Raw genomic sequence first — 16,504 nt, forward strand, 5'->3', positions numbered from 1 at the left:
GATTAGAAACATGGTTATGCATTCTATCAATGTTTGAAAATCATGCATTTCAACTATTTTCTAGGATTTTTAGAATGTTTTTCTTTTCTTTTTAGGTTTATTTCATCATTTATGACTTACTAATTTTTGTGCATAAAAATTATTAACTTCTGATGCAAAATTTGGTTAAAACTTAGGTTTTTAATTTTGTCGGGTATGTGATGCGTGTTTACACAGATCACAGATGAGAAATCCCCATCGTTTTTAGCTAAAAAAAACCCAAAATTTTGTTTCTATTGGTGGCACACCACAGAATACAACAGTGGTGTTCATCTAGAGTATGCACACCAGATTCTGCTGTATGTACACCACAAAATCCTCATAAGCAGATTAGATTTATTTATTTTTTTTTTTTTTGGCCCAAATTGGGGTAGATTCGAGCCAGGACCCTTAGATTTGCTTGACCCACACATTAGAGCACATTGACAACAAATCCATGTATTGTAGCAGAGTTGAGTTGGGCGGATTCAATGCCAAACACCTTCTCAAACGTTAATCTAACCCTTTGCCCAAAATTTCCATTGTGGACTGACTTGAATCCATATTTGGTTTCATCATGATTTCTAGACCTAAACTAGGTGGTGACTCTAAACCAAACTTAAAAAGTTCAAAGACTGGCACCACAGGTTGAAAAGGATCTACACATGGATGGATCAATGCGCTTTCATTTTTTGGGCACCAACTCTTTAGACCAAACCTGTGGTAGAAGACAGATGAAATTGACCATGATGCGACCGTGGAGGATCATGTTGTATGGTCTCTTAACCCATCTGAGGAATTTTCAAGGAAGTCGGTTTACTTGAAAAATAAAATGAGGTCCATTTGGGTTGTAAGAAGATGGGCGACTACTGCTTGGTGTAAAAAAAGACAATTATGAAACATAGTCTTAGATGCTTTTGAGGGAGGAGTAAAAAGGCCCATGATTGGCTTGTTAGAGGGGGTTGGATGGGCAGACCTTTTTTTGTCTTTTGAAGGAGAATGAGATTCATTTATTCATGGAATGCCCTCATGTGAAAGGAATTTGGGAACAAAACCTTGGGAGGTCTCTCCACATCCAAACTACTAGATCGACTTTGCCCTGGGATGATAAGGTTGAAGGGCTGACCTCCAATTTCAAAGGGAGCAAAATAGTTCCTTGTTTACGAAGTTTGGCCAGAGATGCAACAATGTTCAAAAACACATATTTGCCCATTGTCAGCTTGAGAGGACTATTGTATGGATTTGTACATATGCTTTCCACTGTAAGTAGGTGACTCTCCTTATCAAGACAAATCATTTTATTAGCAATTGAGATGAGGTTGAATTCTTGCACAAGAAGCCAGAGTTGTGTAGGTGGCGGGTGCCGAGAAGCAAGGTTTGAATCTTGAACACAATGGTTCATTAAGAGAATCTAGGGGGGACAAAGTGTTTCGTCAGTTTGAGACTTGAGAATCCTCTTAAACTCCCGAATACCTTCTATAAAAGAAAAATAATAATACCTATTTCATGTGTTGAACATGCCAAATATCTTTACATTGGAAACAACTTTGGCCTAGGTAGTGGGCACTGAACTTTTTCCCATCCCCACCTTAATGAAGTCCTACAGTTTTCCTGTGCCACATCCTCTTTAGAGTTAAGGGTTAAAAGAGGAATGACAATTATTAAGTTTGAAGGGTATTACTGGAAAGGAAAATGCTGAAGTAACATTGAAATTGACATCGTTTCACACATTGCTGACATGGATGTATGTACAAAATCATAGATGCTTTTCATCGAGATATGAGAAGGAAGCATCTATGGTTCTATGCACACCCATGTGTGAAACAATATCAATTTCAATGTCACTCCAGCACCACTCTATTTAAAGAAAAAGGAGGAAAAGAGAAAAAAAAACAATAAAGTTGGAGGGTCATTATTGGAAAAAAGAGAAGAGGAAGGTAATATATATGAAGTTGAAGGAAGTAGTTTTCAATGGGTAATAGAGGAAATGCAATAGAGGTTGAAGAGTATTCATGAAAAGAAAAGGATGAGGAGGAATTACAATAAATTCAAAAGTTGTCCTCAAGATTCTCAGGGAGATTAAAACCCAGCTCCTAGTTATGTGGGGGAAAATCGAATATCTACTATCTAGATACTTTACAAACATCCCAAGAAAACTTCCCATGGGCTCCTCAACTTGTACTATCAACAACATTTTTTTTTTTTTTTTGTGTGTGCAAATCCCAGTTTAGCTTGGAGAACAAGGAAGAAATCCTAACATGAATATGATATGATAGATGCTGGCAAAGCATAGAAACAGGAAACAAGTAGCGAGATGCTAAGTGACAAACGATATCCGTAGTGGTGTGACTAATGACAGACCATAGCTACACAGCTTGGGGAATTGAGATCTGAAATTAAGCTTTAGAGGGGAAGGTCTGGATAATGTTCCGATTGGATGCTTCTTCCCTTAACATTAAAAATCAGTAATCATTCTTTATTTTTTCATCTATGTTATCCTTGGCCTTTGGTTCCACCACTAAGAGAAAATATTCACACAGGGGTCCACTGACATCATCATGTCAAACAACTGGTACAGAAACCATGAAGAAAGGGTGACAATGAGTACAATGACAAGAACGTGAGGATAATTGTTAGCCCCTGCAATCAACAAATAATGCCTTGGCGATTTCACTTCACAAATATTATATATATACATATCAAGGAGCACAATTCACTGAACTTGATACCATTAAACAAAAACTAAATTACAGAGTTCATTTTACATGGAAATCAATTTCTTCCGAGGGTGGGTGGGAGCACCGAATTGTGGGAACAAAAGCAGGTGACATGGAAGCCAGATGAAAGAGGTACCAGAAGGTCTTGGAATTGGACTTGTTCGTTAATGGAGCCTATATTTCAGTCAAACAGGTAATGGTGTAGTTGAGGGGAAAGACCATTCTCAACAGGAGATTTTCAATGTCTGAAGCTGGATCTGTGGGGTCATTAACAAAGATCATCAGACGCCTTAATACAATGTTCTAAGAGATTTGAACGCTGATCATGTGTATGTATGGACTATGGAGAGGAAAGAATAGGTCCAGTTGTACAGATGATTACAAGAAGTTTCAGCTTTAGTTTTAGCCATGTACAAAATTCGAATAACACACAGCAGAACTCAGATAGGACACAGAATGCATGATTAAAAAAAAAAAAAAGTAATTTAGGTTTAAAATACTATCAATAAAGTGTGTTGAACCGATACATACCCAATCATTCCCTTGTCAATCTTCATCATCTTCTGAACTTTCATAAGTTAAGCCTAATAAACTTGTAAGAGGGTTTTCTGCCTTGTTCTCAGCTACTTCATTCGGCCTTGATGGAGGAAGCTCTTCGCCTGGGTTCGGCTTGCTTTCCTGGTTCATTGAAACTCGGGCACTTGAAATTATTGTAGGCTGATTCCCATCAGAGGGGCTTGATACCCTGTGTCGCTTTGGTCTGATTTCCACAATGTTTTTAAGGAGATCTTGTTGTCTTCACTCAAATGATTTGACACAATTAGCCCCCAGACGAGCTTCCAGATGCCCAAAAGGTATTAAATTTGACAAATTATAAAGACAAATATACCTGATCCCACTTTTCGGCTTAGGTTCAACGCGAAGTGGCAAAGGCACTGCCACTGGTGAAGAATCTGCTAAACTCGCAGCTTTTTGTTCATCGATCAAGGAGAACAAAGAATGTAGTGAGAGAAAGAGATGTCAGCTGTCCTCTCCTTTGCATGCATTGGTGCACATGCAAGGGAGTAGAGCCCAACCATGGTTTTAAATCTCGCCGAGACCGAGACGCCATGTCCGAGTCATCTCGGTATCATCCATGAACAGGACGAATAGACAAGCCATCTCAGCTGCGAGGAATATCGCGAGATAAACGCAATGAATTGGCTGAGTCAACCGGGATTTTGTATATTTTAATTAAAATAATTAATTTTTATGATTTAAATACATATTATCTAAATAAAATATGATTTTTGATTAAATATCTTTTAATCAACCTTATTTTATAAAAAAAATTATAATTCTTTTCTTATATAAATATATATATATATATGGGTCAGGTTCAAAGGACAACCATTTCAACACACATATAGACAACGTGTTTTGTCTTATATGGGCAAAAATGTTTGGAATGGACTGATTTTTTGTGAGGATGATCTCTGTGATGAGGGGATCATCCTGGCAAAAAATCATCCCATTCCAAAACTTGTAACCCCATCAAAATTGATTTACAAAAATTGGACGGTCTATAATTTTTCAACAAAAATTGGACAGTCTAGAAGTTTCATAATGAGCTGATTTTTGGCAAGGATGATCTCCTCATCACAGAGATCATCCTCACAAAAAATCAGTCCATTCCAAACATTTTTGCCCATATAAGACAAAACACGTTGTCTATATGTGTGTTGAAATGGTTGTCCTTTGAACCTGACCCATATATATATATATATATATATATATATATATATATATATATATATAGATATATAGGGTCCCGTTCAGCAACAAACATTTTGACAAACATTTTGGCAAAACATTTTTCAAAACATGGGTTAGAGGTTTTGGAATGGGCTGATTTTTGGTGAGTAGGATCTCTACGGTGAGGAGATCATCCTCACCAAAAATCAGCCCATTCCAAAACTTCTAGCCCCAGTTTACAAGTTGAAAAATCGTGGACCGTCCATTTTTTGTAAACCATTTTTGATGGGGTTAAAAGTTTTGGAATGGGCTGATTTTTGGTGATGATGATCTCCTCACCATAGAGATCATCCTCACCAAAAATCAGCCCATTCCAAAACCTCTAACCCATGTTTTGGAAAATGTTTTGCCAAAATGTTTGTTGCTGAACATTTCCCATATATATATATGGGTCGGGATCCACATACACATAAAGCTACAACATGTTTTGTCTTATATGGGCAAAAAGGTTCGGAATGGACTGGTTTTTTGTGAGGATGATCTCTATGGTGAGGAGATCATCCTCACCAAAAATCAGCCCATTCTGAAACTTCTAGCTCCATGTTTACAAGCTGAAGAATTCTAGACTGTCCATTTTTAGTAAACCACTTTTGATGGGGTTAGAAGTTTTGGAATGGGCTGATTTTTTGCAACGATGATCCCCTCACCATAGAGATCATCCTCACAAAAAATCAGCCCATTCCAAACCTTTTTGCCCATACAAGACAGAACACATTCTAGCTTTATGTGTCTATAGATCCTGACCCTCTCTCTATATATATATGAATAAATAATGGTAAAACAAGTTAAAAGTTTATCTCGTCCGAGACAACTCGGTCTCATCCATTGACGAGATGAGACGTCAAACCGAGATTTGAAACCATGAGCCCAACCTTTGGTGTATTCACCTAGGAGGCCTCCGAGGCCATAAATCAACCCAATTCCACAAACCCATAATTCCTAACAAGAGCATTCTTTTGCATAGCAAACAAAAATATGTTGGAATATTCCAAAACAATAGCTTAAAAGAGAAATGGATGATCACCTGATCAGGTCAATTTATGGCCCAGAATATCTCCTAGAGACTTTTCCACTGGTAAGACCCAATCATACACTTCATTTGCAAGCTTACCACCCTCATTCATGATTGCAAGACGAAAGAGAAAAGAGAAACAAAAGAGAAAGACAAGACAAAAGAGAAACAAACTAAAAAGATATTTTAAATGCAGCAAATGCTCGTTTCTCAGTACGACGTAGAAGACGCTCAGCATCTTCCTCGGCTTCCATCTGTTCCTTGAGATAGAGCAGATCATCGCTGTCCAATGCTGCAAAATTCTAACTCAAAGTTCAAAAAAGTGATAGAAGGGCCAACACCTCAGAGAGAGAGAGCGAGAAGAAAGTACCGCCTCGCCCGTGAAGGTAACCCCCACGTTCTCCTGCAACCTCCTGCATCTGCTTGCAATTAACAGCCCAGTTTAGAGAAGCCAAGATCCCTGTCAGGGCATGTTATCAGAAGCCTCCCCTCCAAAGTAGTAAAGAAAAGCACAACGATTTATTACGCACTTTGTTCACAGATGACAAAATAATTGACTACACAAAAAAATTGTTCTTCTCATGATTTATTATGCATGTTGCCCGAGAAAAGAGTTGGAAGTAGGGTTCCATGGACCTTCAAAAATGTTAGTTGTTGGCTCTCTCCATCAACATCCATAATTTCCTATAAAAATCCACACTAGAATACCAAGAATGAAATGGGAACTATCAAGGCAATCACATTTAGCATAGAACCCTTTTTTTTTATAACTAGTGAATTTTTTTTATTAAAAGGGACCAAAGTGACAAAAGGAATCTCACATGGGGCAAGGAATCCCCAATTCTGAAGCATTAAGAGCAGGCACATATTGCCAGACAAAATATCGCCATCTTTAAATAAAATAGAGAAGTATGCATTTGATAACAATAGCCTAGATTATTTATGTTGTTCAATACATAGTAGATAATCAAGGATTTATTCTATTAACTTGTCTACAAAGAATGGAAGCTCCCACTAAAAAGTTTGTGACATCAACGATACTTTGGTCCAAATAATGACAAACCCCCAACCAGTCTCATGGGCTGAAAAATTGCTCAACGTAACACACCTTATGCTCCAAACTTCTCTTATTGATAAAGTTATCCTTCTTCTGAGTCTTAGTCTCTTAAAGCCCGAGAGGTGTGCACCCTACCTCTTAGTAAGACTACCAACTGTCACTACCACTCTCTTATTCCTTAGGGCCAGATACCCTACATTTCAGAACAAAAAAATTATATTTCATTTTTCACAAATAGTTTATGCCCTTCGTTGCGCCTATTAAAAAACAATTTTCCATCAAAATAGTCCCTGAGCTTTGACAACCAATTGGAACCAAAGGTCTGTTTTGACTGATAATAACACGAACCACTATTTTGCGTAGTATGAGATGTTTGAAGGTCATAGAGTGAGGTTTGCCTGGATGAAATTGGAGGGCCAAGCCAAACTCTATTGGACCAATGTTGAGCGCAAGATTGAGAGAGTAGAAAGGTATCCCATTGTTCAGTGGGATGAAATAAAAGAGAAGCTCAAGGAAAAATATCTTCCCTTATTCTATCAAGAGAAGCTTTTGGATCAGTGGCAATCCCTTCGCTAAGGATCTATGACTGCCAAAATTAGAATGGTATATAAAATCGCTATATGTGTTGGATAATGCTTCTAGGTAATTTGCTGCAACCAAATCTCAGGGAAACACCCTTATAGTAGAATGGAAAAGAGGCAGAAGAAGACCCCTCTCAAGGGAGGCCTCCCTCAAGTAGGGTTTCATTGTCAGGTGGATCCCTACTAGTGGGGTCTTCCACTACTTTGCAATCGTGCATGTTGTCTAAATGGCACCCTCCCAATGGTGCATCGCTCACATCCATTTCATGGCTGTACACATTGCCTCCTAATCATCTAGATTTTGGGTGGTGTAGGATGCTCAAGTTTTCCCACAAATTAGGCGTCTCCACTTGTTGACCGTGTCCAACAAACGCCGCTTTCCACATCAGATATTGCCCTCGTGCTTAGACCAAGCCTTCTGAAGTTCTCTTGATACGTGGCACTCGGTTAGTGGACAACGCCACAATGTCATTCACGTAGTCATATTCACGCAAAACCTCATGACACGTAATGCATCATACGTGGATGGCTTCTTTGACACCATCTACAACCGCAATTCGCGAGTAGAGTTGATTCCTGTGAGATTACCATTAGATCCAACTAGGGCTGCAACTTGGGTGGGCCAAACCCGAACCCGATGGGTTCAACCCGACCTTATGGTCAGGTTTGGGTACAATTAGCTAGGTTTTAGGCTCAAATTTGGGCAAAATAAATTTTGACTGAATAAAATTGATTGGGTTTTGGGCATAGACATCAAGTTGCCCGAACCCGAACTAAATATTGTTATAATTTAAATATCTTCGTTTCTTTCTCATTCACAATTCATATTTCAAACTTTAGTTAATCGCCATTATCTTTTTCTTTACATTTACTTATAATTTCATGCATTTGAACTTTGATATATATATTTGTTTTGATGGATAACTTTGAATTATATTTATATGACAATATTCTAAATTTATATCTTTTTTATATATCACTTGTCTTAATATTAACCATTATCATTACAAAATTATCTAGTATTAATATCTGACGAGGAATGAGACAACACAACCAAGCCGACATGGGATGGGCTTGGGTTGAGCATTTCATGCCCAAGGTCGGGTTGGGCGCAAGCACGGGTTGGTGTTTATAAAGTGTGGTTTGAGCAACGGGTTGATCCCCAACCACCAAAGTTGCATCCCTAAATCCAACCCTATGGGAGTTGTAGGAACCAAAAATATCCCCTTCCTGGGGGTTAGCAAAATTATTAAATCAAGACAAACGGATCCATTCTAATCCGATCCAACCCCTAAACCTAGTTTGAAAATGTAGGCAAATCAGCCTCTTTGGCTGACCTCCCCCCACCCCCTATTGTTCTCTCCAAGTGATTCGGCTACCTTGGTTGACCACTTTCTTGCTTCCTTCAGTGGTTTGGCTACTTTGGCTGACCCTTCTTGTAATGACTTGAAAATCCTAAAATGTATCTCAAGGAAAGAATTTTAGATCCGTGCATTAATTTAAAAGTATGGAATCTTAATTTTTAATATTTGAGGAAAATTAACTTCACCAATAGATTTAAAAGGATCGAGAAATATACTTTAGCCTGTAAGCACGCCTAAATCTGAAGTCGATTGAAAAAGTTATCAAATCCTCGAGTTTCGTATTAGATATTTTTTCAATAGGTAAACGACATCTTAGAGACGTAATTTGAGAAAACCGATCATATCATTAGATTCGTGTCGAAAAATCACCCGAAATAGAGTATAAGTTTGTCCAATTCGGTGTTCGGGAAAAATAATTCCCAGAATGACAAGTATGTCCCAACTTAAGTTATATAAATATCTGAATTCTATTAGAAAAATCAGATTTTTCTTATTCTCCTTTCCAAACAAGTCTCAACCCTTTTCCTTCAATATTTGAAACTCAGATCTACACCAAACAAGAATGATCCGAGCTTAGACGCAAGAAGGAAAGTTGTTCCTCTCGTCGAGGGTTACGCGTGGACGCAAAGAAATCCGATTTTCGCAGGAAGAAAATTTTGGAGATTGGCCGGAGGCGATTTTAAACTCCATTCAACAGTTGAAAATAGCTTGAAGTAGGTTGCCTTCCCTTCTACCTTCTAGTTATGCGATAATTTCATAGAAAATCCATGTGATTGTTGATAAATCGATCGTTTCATTAAGTTTATACATATTTGATCGATTTGAATCATGTTTGCATGCTTATTTATGATTAGTTTTAGTTCATTTGATGTAATATAAGCATTTTATAGTTGGTATAATATTTGGATCGATTTTGGTCGAGTTTCGACAAAAAATCAGCAATTCGAAAAAGTATCCGAATGTTGAGTTTGGTTCTAATTTTTTTTTTTTTTGCTTCCATATAGTATGTATACCCATTTCCTACCTTTATTTCATTAAAAATAATTAAGTATTACTTTAAGTTCTTTAATAAATAAATAAATAAATAATTCGTTTTCAATTTCGACTTTAAAAAAATCATTTTTTCAACACTTAGTTAAATTTTCACAGATTTCCAGCTTTTATGTCTTATGATTTTATCTTTGTTTCCGAGTCTTTCGACTCAACAAAAATCATGAAATGGAATTGGTTGATGCTCTATGGATTTGGAATTACTTTAAAGGTAAAATTACTTTAATAGATATGTAGGAAATTAGATGACAGATTGATCGATTTAATTGATGGATGGATAAGGAGAACGTATGTTCTCGACTGATTGATGGGACAGTGTCTCCAGTTCTACGTAGTGGCCATGCCACATAAAACGTGATAGATAGATAGAAGGATGAGATAGTTGATGGATGAAAATGACAGATAACTATCACTGGAGAGTACTACCAGATTTTGTTTGTATTTTCGATTAAAAGAAATGATATATTATATACAAAATAAACTATTTTGTTTACCAGTAAGGTTTGTAGAAAACTCATAAAGAGTGACGCGTTGCTATGTATCCGGAAGCGGTGTGTCAATCTAGGATAGCGCTAGATGTCATATGCTCTTCGGTAGTATGGGATACCTTAGAGCATATTACAGCTTATGAGATCCGGGAATTTCTCCTACTTATTTCCTGGGGAACGTTGTGTGTAAAGGCGATCTCTGTATAGTGTAGAGCTAGGCAAGGTTCACATGCATTGCCTCTTGATAGGCTTCGACGTGAGGGGTTTCCTGGGCTAGTTAGTGATCACTTTTAGTCTGTAGTCGTCAAACGGTCGACCTCACCGTCAGTTGAACTCAGTATTGGGTTCTTGGTCAACAGCCAGTCTGAGCCGGTTAAATGGTCATCCAACCGTGATATGCTAGACCGGCCACAAAATCAGATTATAATGATGGGATTCCACATCGGAGGTTAAGTTTGAAATATCGTATTGCCATAGCCGAGGCGATTATATCGGTGTGTTCCTCTGCTCTCTTATCGATTACACCGCCGTGTTCTTATTATGTATCTTTTCCTTATTTTGTAATGATTGATAGATGTTTTCATTTAAAAGATGCATATGTTACTTTAAATGATTGAAAATGATAGATTAAAGTTATTATAATTGTTTACTGAGTATGCTTAGACATTTATCGTATGTTACATTATGCAAACTTGCATCATTTAATTGTTCTGATGATTACTCGTGCATGTATGACTCGCTGTTAGAACGGCGTTCATCCTGCTGAGTAACATTCCCCTGTTACTCACCCTATCCTTCCCCTTTCAGATTATTCAGCTATTGAAGAGCCGTTCTTTGAGGAGTCTTTTGAGGAAGTCCTCGAGGAAGAACAAATTGATGTCTTGCCACCTCCGTGTCTTTGAGGATTAGTAGGGAATCCTAATGGTTTTTGCTTGTAGATAAGAAATATGTTAGTTTAGAAATTTTTGTAACCTGATGAATTATGAGATTGAGGATCTTGACTTATATCAGTGTTTGTCGATTTCTTCCGCTTACTCTAGACTCTCGTATAGATGTTAGTCAAATGTTTAATCGCTGCGTATATTTTCTTTTCATAAGTATTATTATTTGTGAATGTTCTATCAAGTTGTGTGATTGATTACCTCACACCTCAAGATTCTGACTGATGAATCATAGGGATTCGTGTTGGGATTTTGGGACGTGACACCTCTCCTCTCTGTGTTTCATCTAGGTGGTTCGGCTACCATGGTCAACTCCTCATTGTTTCACACCTAAAAGTGGTTCGATCTCCTAAAGAGCCTGATCCCTTGCTATTACGTTCCAAGGAGGTTCGACCACCTTAAGGAGCCGACCCCCTTGTTATTTTCATCCAAAGGAGGTTCGGCCTCCTCAAGGAGCCGACCCCTTATTATTACATCAAAAGGAGGTTTGACCTCCTTAAGGAGCTGACCCCTTGCTATTTCATCCAAAGGAAGTTCAGCCCCTCTAACGAGCCGACCCCTTGCTACATCATCCGAAGGAGGTTGGCCCCTCTAGGGAACTAATCCCTTATTATAACGTCCACACAAGTTCTGTCAGGAACAACAACTACTATCACTTCTTCTCATTCTCCTACTCAATAGTTGATGTAATTGCTTTTTCCCTTTTTCATGTTTTTACTTAGTAGCTGATATTCTTGCTTCTTCTACTTCTCTTACTCAATAGTTTATGATACTGTTTCTTCTCCTACAATAACTGATGTTACTGCTTCTTCCCCTTCTCCTACTCATGCTCAGTAGCTGATGTTGCTGTTTCTTCTCTTTCTCATTCTCCTACTTAGTTGTAGATACTACTACTATTACCATTCCTTATCCTCCTACTTTTGGGAATTACTCTAAGGAGATTGATACACTACAGGGGGGATTGAGTAACGCTATTCAAATAGCAACATAGCAAAGTACTATAACTAGTTACTATAAAACTACCCAGGTGGTAAAGGTCATTACAACATGCCTTATCGCTAGGTAAAACACACATGGTACCTGAAAGAGTTGCAAATACATAACTCGACTGAGTCAACTCTAGGGATTGAACAGTCATCGACTTGGAACAGTTACATATTTAAGGCCAATCCTCATAATATAGGTTACAAGAACCATAAGGAGTGGGTCTTCATTATCATCAAAGCATCATGGGCTTTTATTACCATAAAACAAGACAACATGGGTGAGTGATTAAAATTGAGTTTACTACCCTCATTAACGAGCCCACTCTATAAATAGGGAGGCTTCTCTCACTCAAACCAAAGGCACAAGCTACACACAACTTTAGTGTTCTTATCTTTTTCTTGCTCTACAATTTTTATCAAGTACTAAGTTGATTGTCAAGGCTCATTGGCCAACACCACACCAGTGTCTTTTCAGGAAAAGGCGAATAAAGAATAAGATCACTAAAATGAAGGCTCACCAGAAAAGACGATTGAAAATTCAAAGGATATCATCAGAGAAGAAGACCGAAAAGTGATGACTATGGAGAGGACTTGAAATCCCTATGCACAAAATCCTTTAAAGACTCCGCATTGGAGAGTGCATATAGGTTATTTTTGTATCAAGGAGGAACCATTAGATGAAGTTTTAATGGCCTACATATGGCCATAGCTTTCAGAATACTCATGTTTTAGTAATTTTCTATTTAGGGCTTTTATAGTAGGTTATTTTTATATATTTTTTAGTTATTAAGATGTGGGCCATAGAAGACTTTTTATTAATAAGTGGACAAGCCACTAAAGTAATGTGGGCCCCACAAGAATATTTTTGGAAAGTTTGTACTTTGGAAAAATTATTATTCAAGGGAAGTACCTTGGAGTACAAGATAATTTAGGAATTAGAAGTCTTTTCTATTAGGATTTCTTTATTTGTTTTTAAACAATGTTTTGAGAGTTCTAATTAGATTTCTATAATTGAATAAAAAGTTTTTACAAAATTTTTCTATTTTATGTCTTTAACGTTGGAGCATTCAATTTTAATATATGTAGTTTTGAATTTTTGTGTTTTTAAATCTACTACGAATGCATATAAAAATTAGTTAAAACAAGTATTTAAAACTAAAGAAAAAAAAACTAAAATCAATTGTAAAGTAAAAAAAAAAAAAAAATTGGTAAAAATCTACTACAAAAATAGGAAATCTTTTTTTAAACTACTTTGAAAATAAATTTTAATGATGAAATCTTCTTCCAAACCATCAAAAGGGAGAGTGATGATTTTCTTATTATTAAACTTTTGTTTTTTGTTTTTTTTTTATTCCTTGGGTATCTAGGACTATTAGAAAGGAAAATTGAATATTCAAGCTTAGATAATCAAAATCCATTAGAAATTATTTGTAAGCAAAATCTACTTTTGAAATCTCTAGCAAGAAAATAAATATGAAGATTCAAACCCAAATGGGCTAAAAATAAAATTTTAGAATAAAACTATTCTAAACATTTAAAATAAACAAAGATATAATTTAAAAATTAGAAAAACTAGTACTTTCTTTTTTAAAAGAGGATCCATATGGATCAGGTCACAACTAATGCCCATCTTTGAAACCAAACATGATTTATGATGAAATTATGACTAAAATCTATAAAAATTGAAAACTAACTTTAAAAGTAAAGGAAGCTCAATGGGGGACTATCATTGATCATATCCTTGTTCATTGTCATTTTGTGTTGCTCTTGTGGTCCCATTTTTTGCAATTATTCCGTACAAGTTGGGTATTTCCAAACAATTGTTTGCCCCTCTTTAAGAGTAGGTCTTCAAATCCTTTCATTAGCAGGAAAAAAAAAGCTTTGGGCATTGATTCCTTTTGTAACATGCTAGGATTCTTGATTGGAAAGAAATAGGAGAATCTTTTCGAGGATGGAAAGGGAGCATCACAATATGATTTTGTTAGTTCTTGGTTTTTTGTTTTATTAGTGTAAGGGGTATAAAGCTTTTAAAGTGGTTTTCTTTGAGGAGTTTATATTTAGATGGGATGCTTTATGCTCCACATGAGATTTTTTTTTTTTTTTTTTTTTTTTGGGGGGGGGGGGGGGGGGGGGGGGGTTCTTTGTTTTGCTTTTTTCTTTCTTGTATCCTCGACAGGTCAACTCAACTACCTTTTGTTTTTTCTATTCACATAATTCGTGCTTACTTATCATTAAAAAAATAAAGCTCAATAGGACCATCCAAGAAAATCTCAATTTTAAAATTGATAAATTGTTTGGATTAGTGAGAAAACTAAGTTAAGTATAGTAGGTGAAACAAAGATGGGAGTTAGAGAGAAATTGAATTGAGAATGGTAAGTTATAGGTGAGACAAAGATGGAGTTGGAGAGAGAGAGAGTGAGAGAGATGGTAGACGTTGAGAGGCATGGTAGGCATTGAGGGACCGACCACTAGGTGCACATGATAAGGGAAAGTGGAATCCCATGTATTTCATGGGATTCCACTTTCTTTGTTTTTAATGATATAAGAAACCTGTTTGAGACCCACTGTCGATTTATATATAAGCAGCAACTAGACAAACAATAAAAAGGTGGATTAATGAATCCAATCTTAGTGCCATATAGTATATTTCATCTAACAAGCATGACCCCTGCATCTACAAATCTATGAACACCAAGCAGCACTAAAACCTTAATCGTCATCTCCTCGCATTACCATATTATTGGCTATTGTCAACAAAGAGCCCAAATTGTTTTCAATGATGAAATATTGAGCATTTTGTGAACACAAACATTTGTGAACAAAAGTCCAAACAACTGACAGCTTCGTTTTCCACTTCTAAAAAAACCCAAAAGAAATCACCCCCCCCCCCCCAATCCCCACTCCAATTTCTCTGAAAAATAATAGGGGATCTGAGATGAGAGAGAAGACCCCTCACCTAACCATCTTTCTTATCTTTTCTATCCTTTCTCTTTCTAGTTAGACATTTTCATTGTATATTTGGACATAGAGACAAAGCAAAGACAACTTGAATTCAGGAATATTTCTTTCAAACCTAAGGGTTTCAATGTATGAGCATCCATGCATCAACACATCAGCAATTGGACCTTTCAACGGAAGAGGCACCAAACAAGTAAAACTAGATTAGGAATTTTTATGGGTTTTATTGAGTTAAATGTAATAATGGTAAACTCACAAGTAGTTAAATGTAGTAGGGGACTTCTTTTCTGATTTTATTAGCATTAAAATATCTTAGGTTAGTAAAGTCCATGTTATAATCGTTGTCGAAGAAAGTTACATTTTGATTATGAATTGATTAGTTTGAGTTTAGAGAATTTCTTCTTTTTGATTAAATCTATGCTTTGGGCCTTTTACCTGACTGATGTTGATTTTCAAGAAAGGTAAAAATTGATCCATCATTGAATGTAATGTACTATGTTCAAAATCATTACTCACTCCACAGAGCAGAATGACAGAAACTTTTGGAAGAAAAATAAATGAACAAACCATAAGATCGTTCGTAACAGAAAGATAAGACTTCTCTTTTTGAAAAAACAGAGTGTTTTAATCATTATTAGTGTGGAATTGAAACATGAACAACAAAGCACAATTTCTCGATTTTGCAATTCTACCCAAACTGTTTCAAAGATTAGAATCCGTCTAAAATCTAATAATATCATCTCTGAAATCAAACATCGTAGGTTTTTTTTTTCCAAAAACTCTTTATTTTTGAAAACTCGAAAGTAAATAAATAAAGAATAAAAAATGTTAATTAGAGCCGATATGATAGACAGAAAAGCCGATTTGCTAACCTTGGCTACCATGCGTTGGAAAGTAATGTCCTCATCGTCAATTTTATCCTTCCCTTTCCCCCATTTCTTATCTGTAAATCAAACCAAAAATATGGAGATGAGAAACCCAGAAAATTAAGGACAAAAACCATAATAGATTGTGGGGGTTAAAAAAACTGAAAAATAGAGAATAAGTAGAAACATATTCAACGAATGAAGAAGGGGACGACATAAAGGAAATAAAGAGAGAAATACAAATGTAGTTTGCAGAAGGTACCTTTAGGGTCACTGAGATTCGTGTACTCTCGAACTTCTCTTCCGGACATTATCGATGAAATATTAACAATAACGGCCAAAATCGATAGACAAAATACTCAACAATTTTTCACTCACGGATCAATTTGAGTTTTCGATGATTTGAATGGAGTACGGAAATATCAATCTTTGACAAGGAGAAGAAACAAGAAAGTGAAAACCTATTTTGTTTTCTATGTTTGGATACCCAATAAAAGCACCCAACGAATTAATAAGGGCAACTCACACTAAAAGCTAAATTATTGTCTTATATAGGTTAAAAGTTTTGGAATTAGTTGATTTTTGGTAACAAGGAGATTATCCTCACAAAAAATCAGCCTATTCCAAAACTTCTAACCCTATCAAAACTGATTTAAAAAAAAAAAAATGGAT

At 36.3% G+C, this 16,504-nt stretch overlaps 1 protein-coding gene across 3 annotated transcripts; it reads right to left on the reverse strand.

Moving 5' to 3' along the window:
- Nucleotides 1–2,639: 2,639 nt before the first annotated feature.
- LOC147401620 (uncharacterized) lies at nt 2,640–16,310 on the reverse strand. 3 transcript variants are annotated; one of them, XM_086442948.1, is made up of 7 exons: nt 16,095–16,310; nt 15,839–15,909; nt 5,912–5,960; nt 5,726–5,833; nt 3,625–3,706; nt 3,267–3,531; nt 2,640–2,992 (listed from the first exon to the last, which is right to left on the reverse strand). In XM_086442948.1, exons 1-6 carry the CDS (start codon nt 16,141–16,143, stop codon nt 3,282–3,284), a joined length of 609 nt encoding a protein of 202 aa, XP_086299074.1. In that variant the 5' UTR covers nt 16,144–16,310; the 3' UTR covers nt 2,640–2,992; nt 3,267–3,281. The 3 variants fall into 3 exon arrangements, with proteins under 3 accessions (XP_086299074.1, XP_086299075.1, XP_086299076.1); XM_086442949.1 differs by having other exon boundaries at nt 5,912–6,001; nt 16,095–16,306; XM_086442950.1 differs by lacking the exon at nt 16,095–16,310 and having other exon boundaries at nt 5,912–6,030.
- Between the last annotated feature and the right edge of the window lie 194 nt (nt 16,311–16,504).

This window comes from Akebia trifoliata, chromosome 5, assembly GCF_017979445.1.
Source record: "Akebia trifoliata isolate Shusen 1 chromosome 5, ASM1797944v1, whole genome shotgun sequence".
NCBI classification, from domain to species: Eukaryota; Viridiplantae; Streptophyta; class Magnoliopsida; order Ranunculales; family Lardizabalaceae; genus Akebia; species Akebia trifoliata.

What these genes read in the sequence shown, in the direction of transcription:
- LOC147401620 (XM_086442948.1), bottom strand. Translation starts at nt 16,143, where the DNA reads ATGTCCGGAAGAGAAGTTCGAGAGTACACGAATCTCAGTGACCCTAAA. An exon ending in GAATCTCAGTGACCCTAAAG is followed by an intron (nt 15,910 to 16,094) that starts GTACCTTCTGCA and finishes TTTGATTTACAG; the next exon opens with ATAAGAAATGGGGGAAAGGG. An exon ending in TTACCTTCACGGGCGAGGCG is followed by an intron (nt 5,834 to 5,911) that starts GTACTTTCTTCT and finishes AGAATTTTGCAG; the next exon opens with CATTGGACAGCGATGATCTG.